This window comes from Synchiropus splendidus, chromosome 3, assembly GCF_027744825.2.
Source record: "Synchiropus splendidus isolate RoL2022-P1 chromosome 3, RoL_Sspl_1.0, whole genome shotgun sequence".
In the NCBI taxonomy this organism is placed as follows: Eukaryota; Metazoa; Chordata; class Actinopteri; order Syngnathiformes; family Callionymidae; genus Synchiropus; species Synchiropus splendidus.
Window position 1 is genome coordinate 35,297,617 of NC_071336.1, and position 19,391 is coordinate 35,317,007.

At 47.2% G+C, this 19,391-nt stretch overlaps 1 protein-coding gene across 4 annotated transcripts in view; it reads right to left on the minus strand.

Moving 5' to 3' along the window:
• LOC128755394 (cadherin-10-like) overlaps positions 1-18,493 on the minus strand; it is a 40,408-nt gene extending 21,915 nt beyond the window's left edge. For 3 of the 4 annotated variants that reach the window (XM_053858785.1, XM_053858786.1, XM_053858787.1), the window contains exons 1-2: positions 18,335-18,479; positions 5,779-6,114 (exon numbers count right to left, since the gene is read on the minus strand). In XM_053858785.1, coding sequence (XP_053714760.1) covers positions 5,779-5,982 — 204 coding nt within the window. In that variant the 5' untranslated portion in view covers positions 5,983-6,114; positions 18,335-18,479. Of the gene's footprint in view, positions 1-5,778; positions 6,115-18,334 lie in introns of all 4 variants that reach the window. The other variant, XM_053858788.1, reaches the window with a different exon arrangement.
• Between the last annotated feature and the right edge of the window lie 898 nt (positions 18,494-19,391).

Here is a 19,391-nt window from a genome sequence, read left to right on the forward strand (position 1 = left end):
CCACAGACCAAGGAAGCAGCCCACGGGTCGTGAAAAGAAAAAGAAATAATAATAATAATCATGTTATAACCATCTTGTTATGTTTTTACTGTGAAAACTCAAGTATTTGAGAGGACTATAGTTTGTCATATGGTCATGTCAGAAGGGTGTACTGAACCGAGCCCTACAGGTCACACAGTGGACTTGGAGTATCTTGCGTGACCGCTGGGTTAGGGTCACAGGGAGGGGCTAAGGGGTTGGGTCGGTTAAGGTTGGGGTTGTTGGGAAGGGCTGAGGTTGGCTGCGGCTAATAGTTGGGCTTCAAGAGGGGGTTCTGTCTTGGATCAGGTCAGGGATTATTGGGCTCGGATAGTGGGTCCAGGTCGGACTGTTAGGGTTCCTGTAAGATTTCTAGTTCATGGTCAATCCAGGGTCTGGGTTAGGTGTAGGGCAGTAAGCCGACTTTTAGGTGCCGACGACTTCATGTGTCGACTCGTTGTGATGTCATCGGTCGGAGGAATGGCCGTGACTCTGGGACCATCACGGATCAAAAATATCAATTCAACAAGACATCACAACTGTTGACCACAATTTATTGCCATAAATTCCAGGGCCCAAGGCTGGGACCTCTTTCTCGCGGTCTGAACCCTGCAGCTAACACTGTGGTGAGGATTTTTATGAGCAAGCGAGCCTCATGCCGCCAAAATACTGAGCCGCGACATCAAACCAATGAAATCACAGGCGTTTTATTTCAGCGCTCCTCATGCAGTGTTGTTGCCTGCAGCAGTCACACGGGCGCCAGCATTTTGAGTGCTTGAATGTAAATAAAATAAAGTGTTCTGAGCGAAAACGACGCAGCAGCAATAAACAGAAGCTGACTTGAAAACAAGGCGGAAACAAGTCTGATTCTTCCTGAGGCAGCTACGAAAGCTACGACTGCCAACGAAGTTGCTGGTGGAGTTCTACACAGCCATTATCCATCCAGTCCATCCTCACCTGCTCCATCACTGTCTGGTACAACAGCGCCACCTCCAGGGACCAGAGCAGACTGCAGCGCATCGTACCTTCTGCTGAGAAGGTGATGGGTTGCAGCCTGCCACCTCTTCAGGACCTGTATGTCTCCAGGACCCAGAGACGTGCAGGTGGGATCAGAGCCTTCGACCCTTCTCACCCTGGACATGGACTGTTGTTCCTCTTCTCTCTGGCAGGAGGCTACGGTCCATCCAGACCAGAACCTCCCGTCACAGGAACAGCTTCCTCCCCTCGGCCGTCAGACTGTTGAATTCATGAACAGCCTTTGTTTATTTTATTTTATTTTATTTTATTCCGAAACACTTCCCCAGTTGGTGGGCTCCCCACTGACCATGGCTATAAATTTGATTCTGATTCTGATGATAACACGGATGGGATCACAATGGACAAACCTGAGCCTTGACATGTTGAGGAGGATATGAAGCAGTGACACTTGTTTCGTAACCTGCTGCATATACCGTGGAGACTGAACTGGAAAAGAAGCCAAATTTAATATTCCGACGTTTTAAAGATTCAACGCTGTAGCTCCGCCCACTCCTGGCTCTGAACCTGCGCTTCTGAAAACATGGTTTTGCAGCGCACAGGTGCGTCCTTTACCAGGTGTTGAGAGAAGCTGACCTTGACATTTAGTTTGATACTTCCAACTGGCTCAAAATAGAACGCATTTATTTAATAAAAACAAAACTTTGTCAAGTCACGTGACCAGGAGTTTGTGGAGGCGAGACGGTCGCGACAATGGAAATGCACATGTTGAACTGAATGGCTGTGTTTCAACTCTCCTGGTGAGGTGAGGGTGACATCAAGCTGCAGACTCACAAAGACTCCGCCTCCACTGAAGCTGGGTTCCAGGCGGATAAACCAAGCTTCTCCTGATTTTACGCAATCCACAATCCACAAACGGCGCTGTTGTCGCAGATGTAAGAGCTACACAACTAGCTTGAAGGCAGCGGTAAAGTCGCCATCAGTTCCATCAACAGCGTCACAGGTTCAGTCACCTCATCGTAGACGAAGCGTTGGCGAGTTATCAGGCAGCAGCGGGGGGTTGAATCTCAACCTTGTGGAGAGTTTGGATCCCTGCAGAACCGGAGGAGACACTGTGTTTGTGACACCCAGCTCATGAAAGCTCTCAGACGTTGTGAGGCCGCCGAAGTTGGGGGCCGGGGATCATGAGGGGGGTGCAGGAGCAGCGCTCGCTGACACCTCAACCTCGCTGATGTCACAAGGAATGATCTCTGCTGCTTCATCACGTAACGCAAGTCGCAGATTGAAATGTTTTCCTCTTCCTCCTCTGTTTGCTCGTCTTCCTCATTTATTTCTTTTTTGATGTTTCTTTTCTCTCCCTCGCATCGCCATGACGGGTCCCGCAAAGGAAGTTGTCACTTCACCCCCTCCCCCTTCCCCCTCCCACCCTCCCTCAACCTCGCACAAGACACTTGTTTACTCCTCAGGATGAGGAGCGCGATGAAAGCCGGCTTCCTCCCAGAAAATTGCCTGTCGACCGTCACCGCGCTTCTCTCCCTGGAGTCGTGAGCCGCAGCGTTGCTCATCACACCTGTCGTTCCGCCGCCAGCATCGGCAGCCTGACAGCGAGGCTCTGATCCGAGTGGGTGGTGCGGCACGGAACCGACCCGGAAAACTCATCTTTATTCACAAATCTCTCAAGAAGTTAAGTTTCCAGTCGTCAGCCGTCCAAAAATCTGGTGACTCATCTGGCTTTTGATGCGACGAGGAAGAAAAATGCATTTTTCAGTCTTCCTGGCCATCAGCCCAAAAATAATCTATACTCCTATACACTTTTTAGAAAACAGACTGAAACGTCTTTATATGTTCATGATCATTTTTTTTTGTTTTTTACATTTAAGCTGCACATATGAGGGAAACATCACTGGGATACTGCACACACACACACACACACACACACACATATTTATATATATATATATATATATATATATATATATATATATATTTTTTTTTTTTTTTTTTTTTTTTTTTTTTCTCAATTTATTGTTTGTACTTCTACAGGTTTTTGTTTCTGTTTTATACATATAATTTGTTTAACTATAATTGTACATAATTATGTGTATATTTGACTGTCTTCGGGCCAAATAACCATTTAAAATAAATGTGTATTTCATTTGATAAATAAATATTGCGTAAATAATTTGCTGGAACAATAAATAATTAAATAATAATTATAGTAATTAATATGTCACTGCTTTTTTACAGTAAAATGTCAATAAAATCGATGGAAAAAACACAACAATGAAAGGAAATGCATAGAGGGGCGGGGCCAAAGGAGACTCAAGTGATTGGTGGGCTTGGCCAGAAGGTCACAGTGACTGCAGCGCCTCGCAGAACTTGCGAGGACCGGCTGGAATTGCGTTCAAAGTTGTTTCATTGCGATTCCATCTGTAGCATTACCGCAATCCTCCAACCACTTAAAACATTGGGTCTCTTTACTTTTCGTTCCAAAAACAGATTAAAAACATGGTCAAAAACATCCAGACGCCAGAGATGAAAAAACAGCGAGTGTCTCTGTAGCTGCCACATCCAATCTGGCACTTTGTCAGCGAGCGTGTATCTATAAATCTCATATACGGCCCACATGTGTGCTCACTTCCCTGCCGTCCCACCGGAGCCTCGTGATAAATGTTCCCTCCGACACTCCTCGCACAAACACACAAGCTTCCATCAGGGACTGCTGGTTGTTTTATTTCACGACTCTTCTCAGATCTCTGAGCCTCTCTGTCGTACGTGCTTCACCCACTAAGAGGCCTGGAGCGCCAACTGAGATGCGCCCTCTCACCAGCAGGCGGCAATATTGCCTGCCAAAAACCCTCATTTCCTCACTCTTCCCACTCTTATTTTATTTTATTTTATTTTATTTTATTTTATTCCAAAGCACTTTCCTAGTTGGTGGGATTCCCACTGACCATGGCAATACATTTGATTCTGATTCTGATTCTGATTCTGATTCTGATTCTGAGTCTGATTCTGATTCTGGTTTAGAAGGGCCTGTGACATTCATCCAGGTAACAAGTTCTCTTCTCCCACCGCTGTTGTTTCTAGAGTGTGGCATGGTTGTGTCTATTTTGGGGGCCTTTTTGGGGCCTTGCCGTCTGCAGTTTGCAGCTAGTTTATGAGGTTGTTGTGTAGAATTCCGTCTCAACATCAGTGGTGCTACATGGCTGAGCTTTGCTTTTACACAGCCTTTGCATCATGTTGTTGACGGGCCGTGAAAAGGACCTAAACCGACGGTTGCTATGCTGCTGTTGTGAAGCCATGTTGTCACCCGGCCCCTTTCCAGTGCCACATCCATGTTGCTCAGTTACATCATGAGCTGTTAAGTTGCGTGTCTGCAATTTCACTCTTTGTATTGAGTTTCACCATGTTGCTTCACACTGGTGCTTTCATGTGACACGGGATGTCTGATGCTGTTTCAGTTTGTGTTGCGTTTGGTGTCGTGCTTAGTGTCGGTGATGGCGGTGCTCCACCCTCTGACAGGTCGGCATGGTTGTCCCACGGTGTCGCGCTGCGTGGTGTTTTCATGTCGAGGTGTGTAGCACCATGCTCCCAGCTTTGCTTTAGTGTCAACACTTTCATTCATATTTTGTCTCATATTTCACTGCAGGAATTCACACCACTCCTCGCACGCTGCTGTGCAACGCTGGTGCGATCATATGGTGTTTGTGATCTCATCGACGCTTTGCTACACCTGATCTTCCTCTCAGCTCAACTGAGATCTGCCACTCGTCCTGAAGACCCCTCAACTGTCGCCTGCAGGAGCCTGGAACTGTTTTACTGTGGAAGAGTGTACGTGTGTTGAGGATGGACGGAAGCTACTCAGCGCCACTGTCTGTTCACACGGAGAGGTTGACGCTCGTATTATCCACGACTTAGTGCCAGCATGGTGAAATACAATACGCGAACGTGTTCCATGTTTTTCGATGAATGTTTAGAGGATTTGTTCTTCAAAAAAAAACCTCAACTGTCTCCTCCTGCAGCTTCTCCTCTGAGCTTATCTCTCACAGCGAGTCCAGACAGAGTCCTAGCTCCGCTCTTTCTTGTCCTCGTGACTGAACATCGCCATTCTTCCCTTCACTCGTGAACAAAATCCTCCTCCATCTCATCTCCAGTGAGCATCCACCCGCTAACATTTGACCCTTGAATGAGTCATCCACCTTCGACCAACTAGTCCCTGCTTGCATCATCCAAGTCGCCTCACAGTGGCTCAAGAAAAACGTGCGACGCCACATGACTCACGGCTGCATCACAGAGCAGCAGCATAAAGAGTCGGCGTCAGATTCTGGTTCATCAGTGCTCAATTAAAAGACAATGAATCACTTCTTCACCCTTCGAGCGGCAGCTTGAATAAGACTGGAAAGCTCAAGCCGCCCGTGTTGGCAGAGCTGTCAGTCAGCGTTGCTATTGAAGCGCCATTTAATGACAGTGTTGCACACTTTATTGAATCATCACATCTGTTTCTGGAGTTCTACTTGTCGACTCATGAAAAGTTAGCAGGGCAGTGTGATGTCTGTCGAGATAAAGAGCCGTGTTTGTGATTCATGTGCCCATCTTAAAGATAAGCATCTTGTAAATCCTGACAAAACCTTGCTCAATCTTCGCCCCCAGATTTGATCGCTTGATAAATAGCGGCGGCGGCGGCGGCGGCTCATTGTTTGGCTTCGCCTGAGTAAACTCCGCCTGCTGACACTTTCCTGCCAGGGATTTGCTCCGCGCATCGACTCAAACCAGGAACGTTACCTTGCCCACGTATTGATGGTCAGTGCCGGTGTATTCCTCGAGTAGAAAGAATTGATTCCACATCCATCCTCGTTTGGAGCGCTGGAGAATCCTCCCGTCGCTTCCCGACAGCCCAAGCAGATTCCCGATATTCCCAGGCGTGAACGGCAGGGCGGCGCTGGACCACAGGAGCGTGAGGAGGAGCAGGAGCCGACTCGTCAGCATGGTATCCAGTCTGCTGCCAAACAGTCCTGCGTATCTTCTGGCGTTATTAGGAGCTTGGGACGAGGTGGACACTAGGGGGCGGTGTCATCGAACAGGACATGGTATTCCGTACGAGGGTGTCCTTTTAAATCCCTGGAAGGAAGAGAGGAAAACTTTAGGCGGGCGCTCTCATCACGGACCTTGAGAGCTGACAGCGAAGGACGGTGACTGAAACATGAAGCACATTACTCGCCGGCGTTCAGGGCAACACTTATGCGCACTCAAGCTCATTTGTTTGATTTATAGCAGCTAATTATGCACTCGGCTAATAGGGTATCATTCAAACGTGCGTGTAAAAGTCACAAAATAATGTTTCCCTCTCCATTAGACGCGGAATAAATGGAAAGAGAATGGTTCTGTGAAGCGCCAGATGACAAAGTGACTTCCACTTTCTTGACATTGTTTTGCCGAAGGAGACGCTGGTGTTGTCTGGTTGCTCTCAGGATAACAATGTGCTCCACGCTGCCCCCTGTAGACGGCTCTCTTTCTCAGGTCGACTTGGTGCCTCTCAGGTGTGCTTGCTCCAGACACTAGTCTGACTCTGCCTCCAACTCCGCCTCCAGCTCCTGGGTGATCTTGCGAAGGCTTTTCTTGATCATCAAAGATGCAATTCTGCGTCAGCAAGACCTTCAGTGAGGATACGTGACCTTGCGTGACGTCGTCATGAAGTCATGTGACTGATGGAAAAAAAAGGACTAAAACTTTCTACATAAGTTTCCGCTTAACTCTTCAAAATCTCATTTAGTCGATCAATTTTTCATTTGAAAAATATGAAATAATAACAAGCTTGGGCCAGTTGTCTCGATATGCAGACAGGATTTTATGATTTTATTTTTTGTAAATGTGTGGTCCCACATGATTTTATCATGACAAAAGGTTGACGACTAAGGGGCTGGGATTTCCGCCATCAGTGTGCTGAGGATGGAAGGAAGCTACTCTGGAAGGTACAGCGAGTGCAGTCAGCGAGACAGCGCCACAATCTGTTCACATGGAGAGGAGGGCGCTTGTATTATCCACCGTTTAGCGCCAGCGCGGTAGAAGACAATACACAAGTGTGTTCCATACGTTTTTCTGTGCATGTTTACGAGATATGTTCTTCGAAAAACTCCTGAATGTCGAATCGCAAATGGCCGATGTGTACCAATGTGTGCTGCCAATGCTGTCTGCACAGGTCAGTGCTGTACCGGCTTAAAAATCATTTTCAAAACTTGTTTTGAAAATGGGCTCCAGCATCGAGAGTGAGGAGCGTTTCGATTTATCCACGCTGCTCTCACAATTGTCAAGGTGCAGCTCTCCAGCCAGGCTGAAGTCTGCAACTAAAACCCGACTCACTTGTGTTCACGTCAGACTTTTGAGCCGAACGCACTGGAGACAGCATCTCACATCTTTTATTCACATTAAAGGCCTCAAAATACGCAGTTTTCGCCCATGTGCCTAAAGTTCTGACACCACTGCCGGTTTCTTCTGGATTCCAGACCTCCAGGAGATCCTCTGTGTTGACGGAGCTGTGGACACGCGGGCGAAAACAACATTTTGAGCGCTTCAAGGAGAATAAAAAGGCTCTGATTTCATCAATTTCATTGCCTCTGATTTAATCTGATTTCAGCCTGTAAAAATCCATATAGCCGCGCTGTTGTATAAGCTGCAGGGCTCAGACCGCAAGAAAATAGTAGCGGCTTTATAGTCTGGAAATTACAGTGGACATGTGCTTAAGAGTGGCTTAGCAAAAACGTTTTGTAGGCTACAGTTCCGTAAAGCATCAAAATGAAGCCTTCGCAGAAGTCGTCTTGCTATGTTGTGTGATGGTTGTTTGTTTTTGCAGTTTAAATTCCTTTTCCGACTGGATCATTTGGAATACCGTTTCCTGCACTCGTGACCCTAGTCTTAACGCTATCATCAATGCTAACATAGCGACGCTCATTGTGCTAGTCACACCAGGTGTAAGAGGCTGCTAGTTTCTCAACGTCCCCCTGCCTCTTCAGTTGCATTAAAAAAGCAGGCCCGGCTGTTGGGGGCGGGGCTATGTTTAGAGCACAGTCAACATGGCGGATCAGAGAGACAGAAGTGAAGCCCTTGATCTACATCGGAAGTCTGTTTAAGCAGCAAAAGACGCGGCCGTCTCAGGGTCCAACAGATCCATCGGTGGAGCTACGTGAGTCCTGAATGATGGCAACCGCTAGTTTCTAACCCATTTCATTCCTCTCATCATGTGACAACTGAATGTCGTGCAACTTCTATTCAAATTATTTTTAAACTGAAACCAGAAATGCCACCTGGAACGTGCAGCATCCCTGTTCCCACCCAGCAGTGGCTCATGATCAGGCCTCTGCCTTGACTGTCGCTTAAGTAGCGTAGATGACGCTTGGCGCGAACATAGACGAAGACCTTCTTTAAATGAGTGATCAACACTCTGTCACGTTTCATCGCATCTTTGTGTCTTTTACTCTCAGGTCCTGTTGAACACTGTGTTGCGCGTATGTCGCAGAGAAGCTGCATCAAATCACCCCTTGCTTTTCAAACTTCTTCAGAAAGTTGCTCAGAAACCGGGGATCAAATCGGCAACATCCCAGCCCCCGACGCTCCGGAGTTCAGTCGCCTTCATGAATAATGCAACAATACAGAAGCACATCATCTGTCGCTGTCCAAAAGTGGAGCCGCGACTTTCATGCTGTCGACATGAAAGAGGCGATTTGGTGCGAAGCAAGGCCGGCGACACCAGACGCTGCAACGCCTCGGCAAATGGCTGCAATCGCTAAAGTGCATTAGCAATTAGGTGAAAGTCAAATGCAAATGAGAGTTGGTGTCGGCTGCTTCCATTTCCTGCCGCCACGGTGATGAGGCTCCGTCGTCAGGGCGGCCTCCTGAATCACTGGCTTCATTGTCTTTATGAGCACTTCAGAACTTCATGAAGAGGCTTAGGCGGTGGTCTTTACCACGCCGTGATGTGAAAGTGAAGCACAGTTGAGTCGACGTCAGTCAGGGGATCCGCTGGACATGCCGCCTGTTCACCACCCAGGCGGACCACCACTGGCAGCAGGAGCTCGAGCGCTCCAGTCCAGCTGGAGGACACTCTCAGAGCGAAACTCTCTGTGGAGTTTACATGTCCTGCATGTTCACAGTTGAAGATGTGTGAGACTGGCCTCCTGTCCAGGGTGTCCCACACCCCTCACACAAGTTTAGTTAACTTTGCATGTCGACTTCCTGTTCCGCTCCCTGCGTGTCTGTGAGCTTCATGGCTGGACCCACTCCACTATCGAATACACCTGCTCCCCACTATACTGGGTTGCTGTCTGCTGTGATGCTCACCTTCCTGCTGGTAAACTGGCGCCCACTGTCTCTCGGCTTGTTCAATTTTCTAGTGACCTGGTATTGATTTTGGTTCTGTGAAGCGGCAGATGACAAAGTGACTTCCACTTTCTTGACATTGTTTTGCCGAAGGAGACGCTGGTGTTGTCCGGTTGCTCTCAGGATAATAATGTGCTCCACGCTGCCCCCTTTAGACGGCTCTCTTTCTCAGGTCGACTTGGTGCCTCTCAGGTGTGCTTGCTCCAGACACTAGTCTGACTCTGCCTCCAACTCCGCCTCCAACTCCTGGGTGATTTTGCGAAGGCTTTGCTTGGTAGTCGAAGATGCATTTCTGCGTCAGCAAGACCTTCAGTGAGGATACGTGACCTTGCGTGACGTCGTCATGAAGTCATGTGACTGATAGAATGACACAGATATATCGAACATTAAACCCCTGTCTCTCTGCACCCGACTTCCTGTGGTCAAGGGAGCATCCAACTGAGAGGTGACAACACACAGTGGCTCTTTATATTTCGTCTTGTTTTTGTGGAGTGGTTTGTTTCTAAAGGAACCAGATCATCATTAGCTTTGTGTTTGTTTCAGTTTGTGTTTACAATGATATTGAATCTCTTTTCTGCAAATATAATGTGAAAAAAAGGACTAAAAGTTTTGACAATTTTTCATTTAAAAAACATGAAACAATATTAAGCTTGGGCCGGTTGTCTCGATATGCAGACAGGATTTTATGACTTTATTTTGTGTAAGTGTGTGGTCCCACATGATTTCATCATGACAAAAGGTTGACGACTTCTGTCTGGAATACCATTTCCAGCCGTGACTCTAGTCTTAATGCTTTGTATTTCATCCGTGAGCCACGTGTTGTCTGTTATTGTGCGGTTCCCCTTTGTCACAATCATGTGATGTATTTATTTGCAACAATTCGTATTTGTCAATATGAGTTTTCAATCCTTTGTTTTCCTTCTGTTTCAGATGCAATTTTTCTCTGCAGGTTTGGTCTCATCCTCCGTTCTGCATCTGACTTTTCTTTTCTTTTCAGCTCCATCAGAAACAGTCAGAAAGCAAAAGTAAAGAGGCCACGCCAACATGAGGCACTAATCTTTTCTAATCCCACACGAATGTCACCTGCAGTGGTCATGATGTTTCTGCTGATGAGTGCCCTCCGGGAACAGCATGAAACTGCGGCTGGGCGCTTGTTTTACATGCTGATATTAAAGCATTAATTCATAAGGCGAGCAGCCACCTTCCACTCATTTATCATCCAACTGGACTCAGGAATCTATAAAGTGCTGAGTCGCGTGGTTCGAGTCAGCGGGCTGGCGTTAGTTTTTTTTTCTTTCTCTGGACGGACGAGGTGTGCGATGTATTCAGCAGGCGGGCGCGAGACTCCGAGGAGCTGCTGGTTTTTATCTGCTCCCAGATTTTCTGATTCAGCGGAATAATGTGAGCAGATTAGAGCTGCCAGGACGGACGTGTCCAGATTAGGGATAACAAGCGCCGGACGTGGCTTTACAAGCACGTTCTGGTCCCGTCACTTCTGCGAGGATGAAATAAGCTGCTTTGGCTTCATCTAATCATAAACAACTTTTTCTCTCTCTCTCTCTTAAGCCAGGCCGACTGTAATAGGCTGAGTAAGTTGAGATAACTCAGCGGGGCCTGCACCAGCCGCCGCGGCCGCCGCGGCGCCTTTAATGGAGGGGCTCGGGAAGACGCGCTTAATAGGCGCAACACATCAAAGATTGATATCCAGAATGCTATTAGAGCTCAAGGACGGGCTGGAATCTTAATTAGAAAAGGCAATAACAAGCAGATGAATTGCTGGTTTTCTGATCTGTCTGCGGCGTCAGGCTGACAACATTTCCTCCGATGGTGCGGGAGACGGAAGATAGTTACAGCAAGTGGCGCTGTTTGAGTGGCGCTGTTAGCGTTACGATTATAGCAGCGGGAACCTGAGCGGAACTGAGAAATGCCCGATCACAGCATGAAGAGGAGGCGACGCAAACGAACCTTGTTCCTTCGGACACAATAAACTCTGGTCACTTCCTGGTCACTTCACAGATTATTTCTGAACTCTTTTTCAAAGAGATTGTTTGGTTGGAACAAAGGCCAGGACCTTGGGGGTGGACTATGTGCCATTCAGGAGTGAATGTGTATTTGTTTTTAGTGAATTTCTTTGAGATTAAGTCTCTTCCAACAGATGCATAGTTAAGATTGTAGTCTGCAATTTTGTATTAATTTGACGGCGGGTTGAGGGACTGCACCTTCTTCATCTATTTTTGCCTCCGCTTGAAGCGTCATGAAACAGTGGGTCACCAGATGGCGCTGTCTGCTCTTCCATCTTTGGCGTAAACCAATGATCTGTCAATGAGGCCTTTCAGCGTTTATAAAGCAAGAGCACCACCCACTGAGAACATGCCTTGTTTGGTGCACCACAGTGGCAACAGCATCAGGTCACCTTCCAAAACAAAGTGTTTCCGTTGGACTCAACAGAGGAGCGGTTCCTTCAACTGACCTTCATTGGGACCCAACACGTCTTCTGGTGTCCCGTGACAGAGCCGGGTACTTGACTCAATAACCAATCCACTGATTCCATTCAAATCATGAATCGATTCTATTTCGTTTTCAAGTCACATTGCTTCAATATGGAGATTTTCTAAGAACTGAACCCACTGACTCTGAGTTTTATGTCAGATCCTAATGTCTCTGTCCTGGTTCACACTACGCGCAGGAGAAAATCCATTCAATAATCCATTTCACGAATCAATGCCAGGCCATGCAGAGGGAAATCACTTGAGACCAATTCATCCTTTTTTTTTCTTTTCCAGTGATGAAATGAAACTTGACTGGAAGCACCTAAGTTTGTGAGTCATGAGTAGTCGACCAGATGACCACAGCGAAGTACAGACTCGCAAACACAACAGATTCAGTGAAAAACTTGAGGAAGTGAAATGAATAGTGGACGCAGTGCAGGGGGACTCTCCGGTCCCTGACGGCAGAACGGGGAGGGGAGTGGCTTGGGAGTGTGCACTGTACGTCCTTCACTGCCCTTCTTAAGGGGAGGAGTCCCAGACTGAGGACAGGGTACTGCTCACAACGGAAAACTCCCTATACGCCTGGAAAACCTCAGTGTCAGGCCCCTACTGCACCATGCTGAAGTGTTTGGGAGAACCGAGGAAGATGACTCGTATTTAGAGCTTTTAACAAGAAATAAAAAAAACAGCTACCAGCCGTTTAAAGTGAAGCGTCACATGGGAGCAAATCTCCATTGAGCTAAGCTAGTGGAGAGAGGGAGGTGGCCTGGAAAGATATGTTGAGGTGGAGCAGCTGAACGGTCTCTCCACTGAAGTGGCCTGAAAACATGTCGTGTGTGTTTGTGTGTCTGTGTACAGCAGTCCTTCTGGGCACTAATTCTTGGAACCACATCTGCTGAGTACCTTGGCACCTTCCTGTGAGGACATTTTGCTGTGTCCTCATGAGGTTTAGAGGGTTAAAACCTCAGTGAAGTGGTTCTCTATATTTTGGTTTCAGTCTGGTTCAGAGTCCTGGTTCAGCTTAGCCACTTGTTTAGGTTGGTTATGTTAAGGGAGAGGGGCTGGGGAAAGGGTTATGGCCATAAGAGGTCCTCACAAAAATAGCCAAACAAACACCCTTCGGACTCCATCAGCCCACTTTTGAAACACAGTCCAACAAAACGTCTCCAGCAAACCTAGAGGCGAAGTCTCACGTTGTCGTCGAGATATTTGCTGGGGAAAAGAAAAACACTGGCTTTACGTCGAGGTGTCAGATGAAATAAAGGAGGCGGCACAAGAAGCGACTCACTCCCCACAATTTGTCAGGCTACTCTGGGGAATATTTTCTTTAGCCAGCCGGATTGATCACCAAACAACGTGCTTCTTCACCCGTTTCCTGCGCAGCCTGGCGCCCATTCTTCATATCGGCAGTCGTCTTCCTGGGAGCGCATGCATAATGTACAACCTGCGAGACGTTAATCCCCATAAATCTGGCCTATCTCCCTAAAAGAGCCAAATTAGCACGCTGGCATTATAGCGGCTGGCAGCGCCGGCGTCGTCCTGACAGCCGTTCCCTCTGGTTCCCACGGGAACAGACGCGCCACTTTCCTTTTGCTCTTAAATAAGCAGCGCAAAGTCAATGAAGGCGGTTTGTCGCAACAAAGAGCCGTTTGGTCTTTCAGCAGATTATCTCACCGCTGCCATTGTCGCACGTGGCAGTAAATGAATTTAAGCTTTTGTATAGAAAATCAAATGAGTCGGTTAATGAGATCTGAAGCGGACGCTTTCCTCATGAGCCTTTTTCTTTTCCGCTGCTGGGACGGCTGCGTCAGCAGGAATTGACTCCCCGCCCCCGACCGCTTGTTTTTGACAAAGTGTGTCGTGAATCACAGTTAAAGATTTGGGGTCGAGAAGGTGGGAGGCCACAGTTCGACCCGACAAACCCATGGATGTCGCTCTTAAGAGTCTCACAAATATCTGGACACGTTTTGAGACGAAGAGCCTGTGTGACCTTTTCGATCGATACGACTGTGAGTCGAGTTGTTGCTTCGGCTCATAACTTGTGGACGAAATTTCTCGGTGCAGTCAGGTTGGAAAGAGGAGAGAACCTCAGCTCCTCCAGCTGAGGACTTCTCCTGTAAGATGTTCAACTGGGAGGAGGGCCTGGGGCAAAGCCAGGATCGACTGACCTTGCAACACCTCACGTTTGTATTATTTGTTTTTTTTCCCCCCTCCACTTTAATATTTAGTAGAGCTGGGCAGATGAGGCTTCATGACACAGTGTCCTGATTTTCAGAGGTCACCAGATGGCGCTGTCTGCTGTAAAATGTTTGGACTTGAACAACTCATTCAATGAAGCCTCACATCATTTCTAAACCAAGAGCGGACACTGTTAGGACACTGCTTCACGAAGCCTCATCTACCCATCTCTTCTAAATATTAAAGTGGAGAAAAACAAGCAAATGATGCAAATACAAATGTTAGGAACCAACCAACCAGAGAAGAAAAAATGTGCAATATTTCACTGTTTTAAATAGAAGAAATTATTCATGAGATAATTTAAGATTCAATTATGATTCATAATATTGAGTCTCAACCAACCATGAAGGAAACGCTGAATTAATTACTCACATTTAACTCAAATATAATTAGTTCTAATACGTCTGATTGGAAAATGAAGTGAAATGATTCCGGCACATTGTAAATGAGGCTTCCACAAATCTAGTTTATTTTAGTCGACACAGTAGAGTTTGTCAAAAGTTTTTTTTTTTTTCATGAACAAATAAAATAATGCTAATATATATATATATATATATATATATATATATATATATATATATATATATATATATATATATATATATATATATATATATATATGCACTCAGCTTCCTTGAGCTTGGTGTTGACAAGCATTTGTTCAGTTTGAGTCAGTGTTAGGAGTGATTCTTGACTCACGGGTTAAAGCAGTCAAAAGGCTAAAGTGACTCGTTCGTCCCAACATTGACCCTCCAAGTCGTCTCATATTCCAAGTGAGTCAGTCCAGAGTGAGTTCTCCGGCCAGAGTGTCGACCTGTTTCACACCCTCCACTAACACAGCAGCAGCTCCAACAGTACACAGTGACCACAAACATCAAGTGGCTTGATTCTCTCTCACAACCATGAAGACGTGATTGCTGTTACACTGACTCAGTGGTGGGTGAATCATTAAGCTGAGTCACTTTAACCACGTGACGATAACAGCTGCGCATCTCGAGTGGCTGAATGTGTGTGTACTTGAATCAAATACGGCACAGTTTGGATGGACTGGTACAGGAACGATAAAAGCTTCTAATCTTGGCCATGAAAACACACACACACACACACGCACACACACACACACAAACCTGAAGGAGCGACACACAATCTGCTACCAGCATAGATTTTAGTCAACAACCACAGAGATGTTTACGACTCAGACAAGGACAGAGATAAACACTGTCCAGGCCAACACACACACACACACACACACACGCACACACACACACACGCACACACACACACACACACACACAAACCTGAAGGAGCGACACACAATCTGCGACCAGCATAGATTTTTGTCAACAACCACAGAGATGTTTGTGACTCAGACAAGGGCAGAGATAAACACTGTCCAGGCCAACACACACACACACACACACACACGCACACACACACACACGCACACACACACACACACACAAACCTGAAGGAGCGACACACAATCTGCGACCAGCATAGATTTTTGTCAACAACCACAGAGATGTTTGTGACTCAGACAAGGGCAGAGATACACACTGTCCAGGCCAACACACACACACACACACACACACGCACGCTCTGACAGTAAGTGGGCCAGAGTGTGAGCGACCATGAATATGAGTTTAATAGTCCTCATTTATTCTCACTTTCCCTCCCACAACAGACGTGACGCCTCGCTGCGTCCAGCTCTCCTCCGCCACGTTCATCCAAATGAATGAAATTACAGCACAGATACGGGACTCCAGAAAGGATTGTGACAGCGCTTGCTAACTGTCTTTGGTGGCTGCTAGCAGGAGGCTAATGATGGCTTTGAAACGCGATTCATGTTTGGATCCGTGCGTCATGCTGCTGTTTATCGCACGTATCATTGGATTTTTCAGTCATTCGATTGGCTTGTGTCTCTGCTGTTGCTGCTTGCTTTGCATTTATTTTATATTAATAAAGTTTGGACTGTAAAGCTATGAAGATTTTTCATCTCCATGAATCGCGCTAAAGCAGAGTCCACCCATGATTCATCACAGATCACTCACTCTCTCTTGTATTTGTTCAAACTGTCGAGTCAGAAAATCAGAATCAGAAAAACTTTATTAATCCCAAGGGAAACTGTGTAAGTGTGTATCATCCCAAGATTAATGCTAAATAAATCGCGACTAAATGCAGCTTCAGTGCGATTAATCTGCGTTAGTGTGATTATCACAATTAGTTTCATTAATCTTTAAACATGAGAAAGACTCCAAACTTTTTTAATGCTCTGCTGTTGTATACGTTTATCGACGTCACTGACCTGCTTGTCTTGTAGCAACTGGCAACGTAGCATGAAGAAGCTACTTTCAACATGTCATGTGCGATTATTTATGCCTGAAGAGCTTTGAGGGAGGAATGATTCACGTAAGCTTTGTAGCATCACTAGCTCGGTGATGCTAAGCTAACAACCTTGATTCAATCTATGATGACTCACCTTTTTTTTTTTTGCAAATGCATTTTAGATATTTATAGCATGAGCCGTCAATCAAACGACCACACTGGATGATAGCCTCACTATCTTAGCTTGTTTTCTTCGCTCTGTGTGGACAACAGTGGAATAATCCCACGCATATTTGAAACATATTTTCCAGGCAACCTGATGTAAAACTAAGTGTTTTGTTCATGTCACTGACATCCATCGAGCATGGTGACGCTACGCTAGCTTTTTCTGATTTAAATGTGAGCAGCTGCGTCAACACGACCAGACGGAATATCAAGATCAGAATTCAGAGGTTTACAGCGGGGAGAGGAGGAGATGCATTTTAGTTCTGCTCGTGTTTGACTCCTCCATCCTTCATCCTCACCACATTCAGACGCACAAGTCTGACACACGTTTGCCAAGATAATGGACTGCAGACATGAATTACATGAGGACGCGACGTATCGACAGTATATTTCATGATTTTTCTTTTCTTTTTTTCAAACCAGAGCATATGTAAATGTAATGTAAACAAATGAATAATACTGTCATATTGTCACAAACGCAGCACACTTGAAATGGTCTGCAGATTGAAACTAATACTTCAGTGAGAAATGTTTGGACCCAATCGTAGCCTCTTTCTTTCGCCAGCACATGTATTAATTCATGACTTGCTTGCATCAACCTGAACAACAAGGACCAAATATGATAAAGTGGAATAGGGAGTTAATTGGCTGCGAAGAAACTGCACCATGATTTAAGAAAAAAAAACACTCTTGAATTGGGCTCCTTAATTAGAGAAAAGGATCGGCTTAAATTTGCTGCAGCGAGAAGAGAACCACTGCATCCAGACATTACTTATACGCTAAATAAATACGGTGATTTCAGTACTGTTGCAGGGTGAAAATGCAGGTTTGACCGAGAGAGTGTGATCGCAAATGCCTTTCAAAAGTCGCCACATTTGACTGTACGGTCAGTAGTTACGGTAGAGAAACGCTCCAAAACATAAAGCGCCAGTGTGGCTGTTGAACGTAACGCCAATGTCTGTTTTCACTGAAATAAATGTCACGTGAATTTCCGTCGAAAACTTCTTCCGCACATGGTACACTATATAAATCCCAACTGATGGCGGGATGAGAATGAGTGGGGCCTCAGAGAAGGTGGGATGTGATGCAGCAGCCAAGAGACTGCTCCCTCCAGCTTCCACTTGGGGGAGCCCTCGACCCGTCCTCCGCCGCCGCTGGCCGCAGTCTCCGGCCAAACCTGAGCAAGCTTTACTCATGTTCTCGAATCCTCTGAGCAGCTTCAGGGAGGCAGGGGGGGCAGCCCCTCTTAGAAGAGGGTGGGGGGTGGGGAGGGGGGGTGAAGTACCAAATTCAACGACTCTCAACAGAGAATTAATGAACACATTATTAATCAATCTTGTAATAACGGCTGGATTATGATAATTAAAATTAGAAAATTGGAATTGTCATTACCGTGTAGTTATGCGTTGTATTTATGTTGCAGTCCCTCTATTTACGCTGAAGTTCAACATCTCCATCAAACCTGCGAATACTGACTGAGCTCATGAGCGGTGTTGCGTCCACGACCTTCCGTCGTGACACGGTGAAGTTTGCGAGTCCGATTCCCCGCGCGCGCTCCGCGGGACGCACGCTTCAGCGGCTTCGCTCCGGCGGCGAAGTTGCCGCTGGCGCACAGGTGCCGCGAGCGTCATGACACGCCGCCGAGAGTTTGCGCTCCTGCCGCGCGGGAGGACGCAGAGACGGAGACTCACCGTTTGAGGCGTCCGCGCGACGCTGCGGTCCCACTTCGAGCTCAGCGGTGCAGAGGGAGTCGGAGTCAGTCCTGGCGGCGGCGGAGCTTTACATTCCGAGACTGACGGCGGCGCAGCTGGTGAGTGCGAGAGAGGGAGTGATGCTTCCCCGCGCTCGCTCGCTCGCTTCTCTCTCGCTCTCCCCTCTTTCCCTCCTCTACACTTTCTTTCTATCAGCCCCCCCCTCCTCCTCCTCCTCCTCCTTCCTTGGCTCTCTATCTCCTCCCCTCTCTTTCTCTGGCAGTGCATCACTTCTGGCGCTGGATGTCACCGAGGCTGAAGCCGAGGCGACTCTGGCCCCTGATTGGCTGCCATTCACAAGTTGGCGATAAAGAAAAGGCAAAAACGGGAGGAAAGAGAAAAAGCGGAGGAGGAGGAGGTGAAGGGGGGGTGGAGGGAGGGGGGGCGGCCTTACATCCCAGCCAGCTCCAGTTTGACTGTAGAATACTGAAGTGGACGCCTGATGAAGAGGACGGACGGACGGACGGACTTCTTCTGAGACCCCCCCTCCTCCTCCAGCACGAGGAATGGGCCGTGCGTGAGGGATGGACGGCTGGATGTTGAATGTTTGAAGCAGCCTGCCTCATCTAATCTTCCCTCGATGACAGGCGAGCGAAGGAGAAAAAGGCCGTAATGTGTAAATCACCCGTGCAGTCCTGGCAGGAGGCTCCTCTTCTTTTGCCCCTTCATCTTCCCTTTTCTCGCTCTCACACACACACAGGCTCTCCACCCGTGTCGAGTGCACATCAGCGTGGAGCGACTGAAGCCCATCCAGCGCTTTAATTCCTGATGATTAGTTATAGTGGAGACGCCTGGCCGCGGGACTTGGGAGCTTTTTCAGACTGTTCAGCGCCTCATTTCTGAAGTGCTCCCCAGCAAATAGCGGTGGACCCTTGCTCATGTAGACGCTGTGCTAATGGATGTGTTGCTTCATCTGAGGATGATGACGGTGCGCCTCAGCATGTCCTTCCTGTGCGCTCACACTGCAGCCTCAGCTTCAGCACCTGGACAGCTCCGA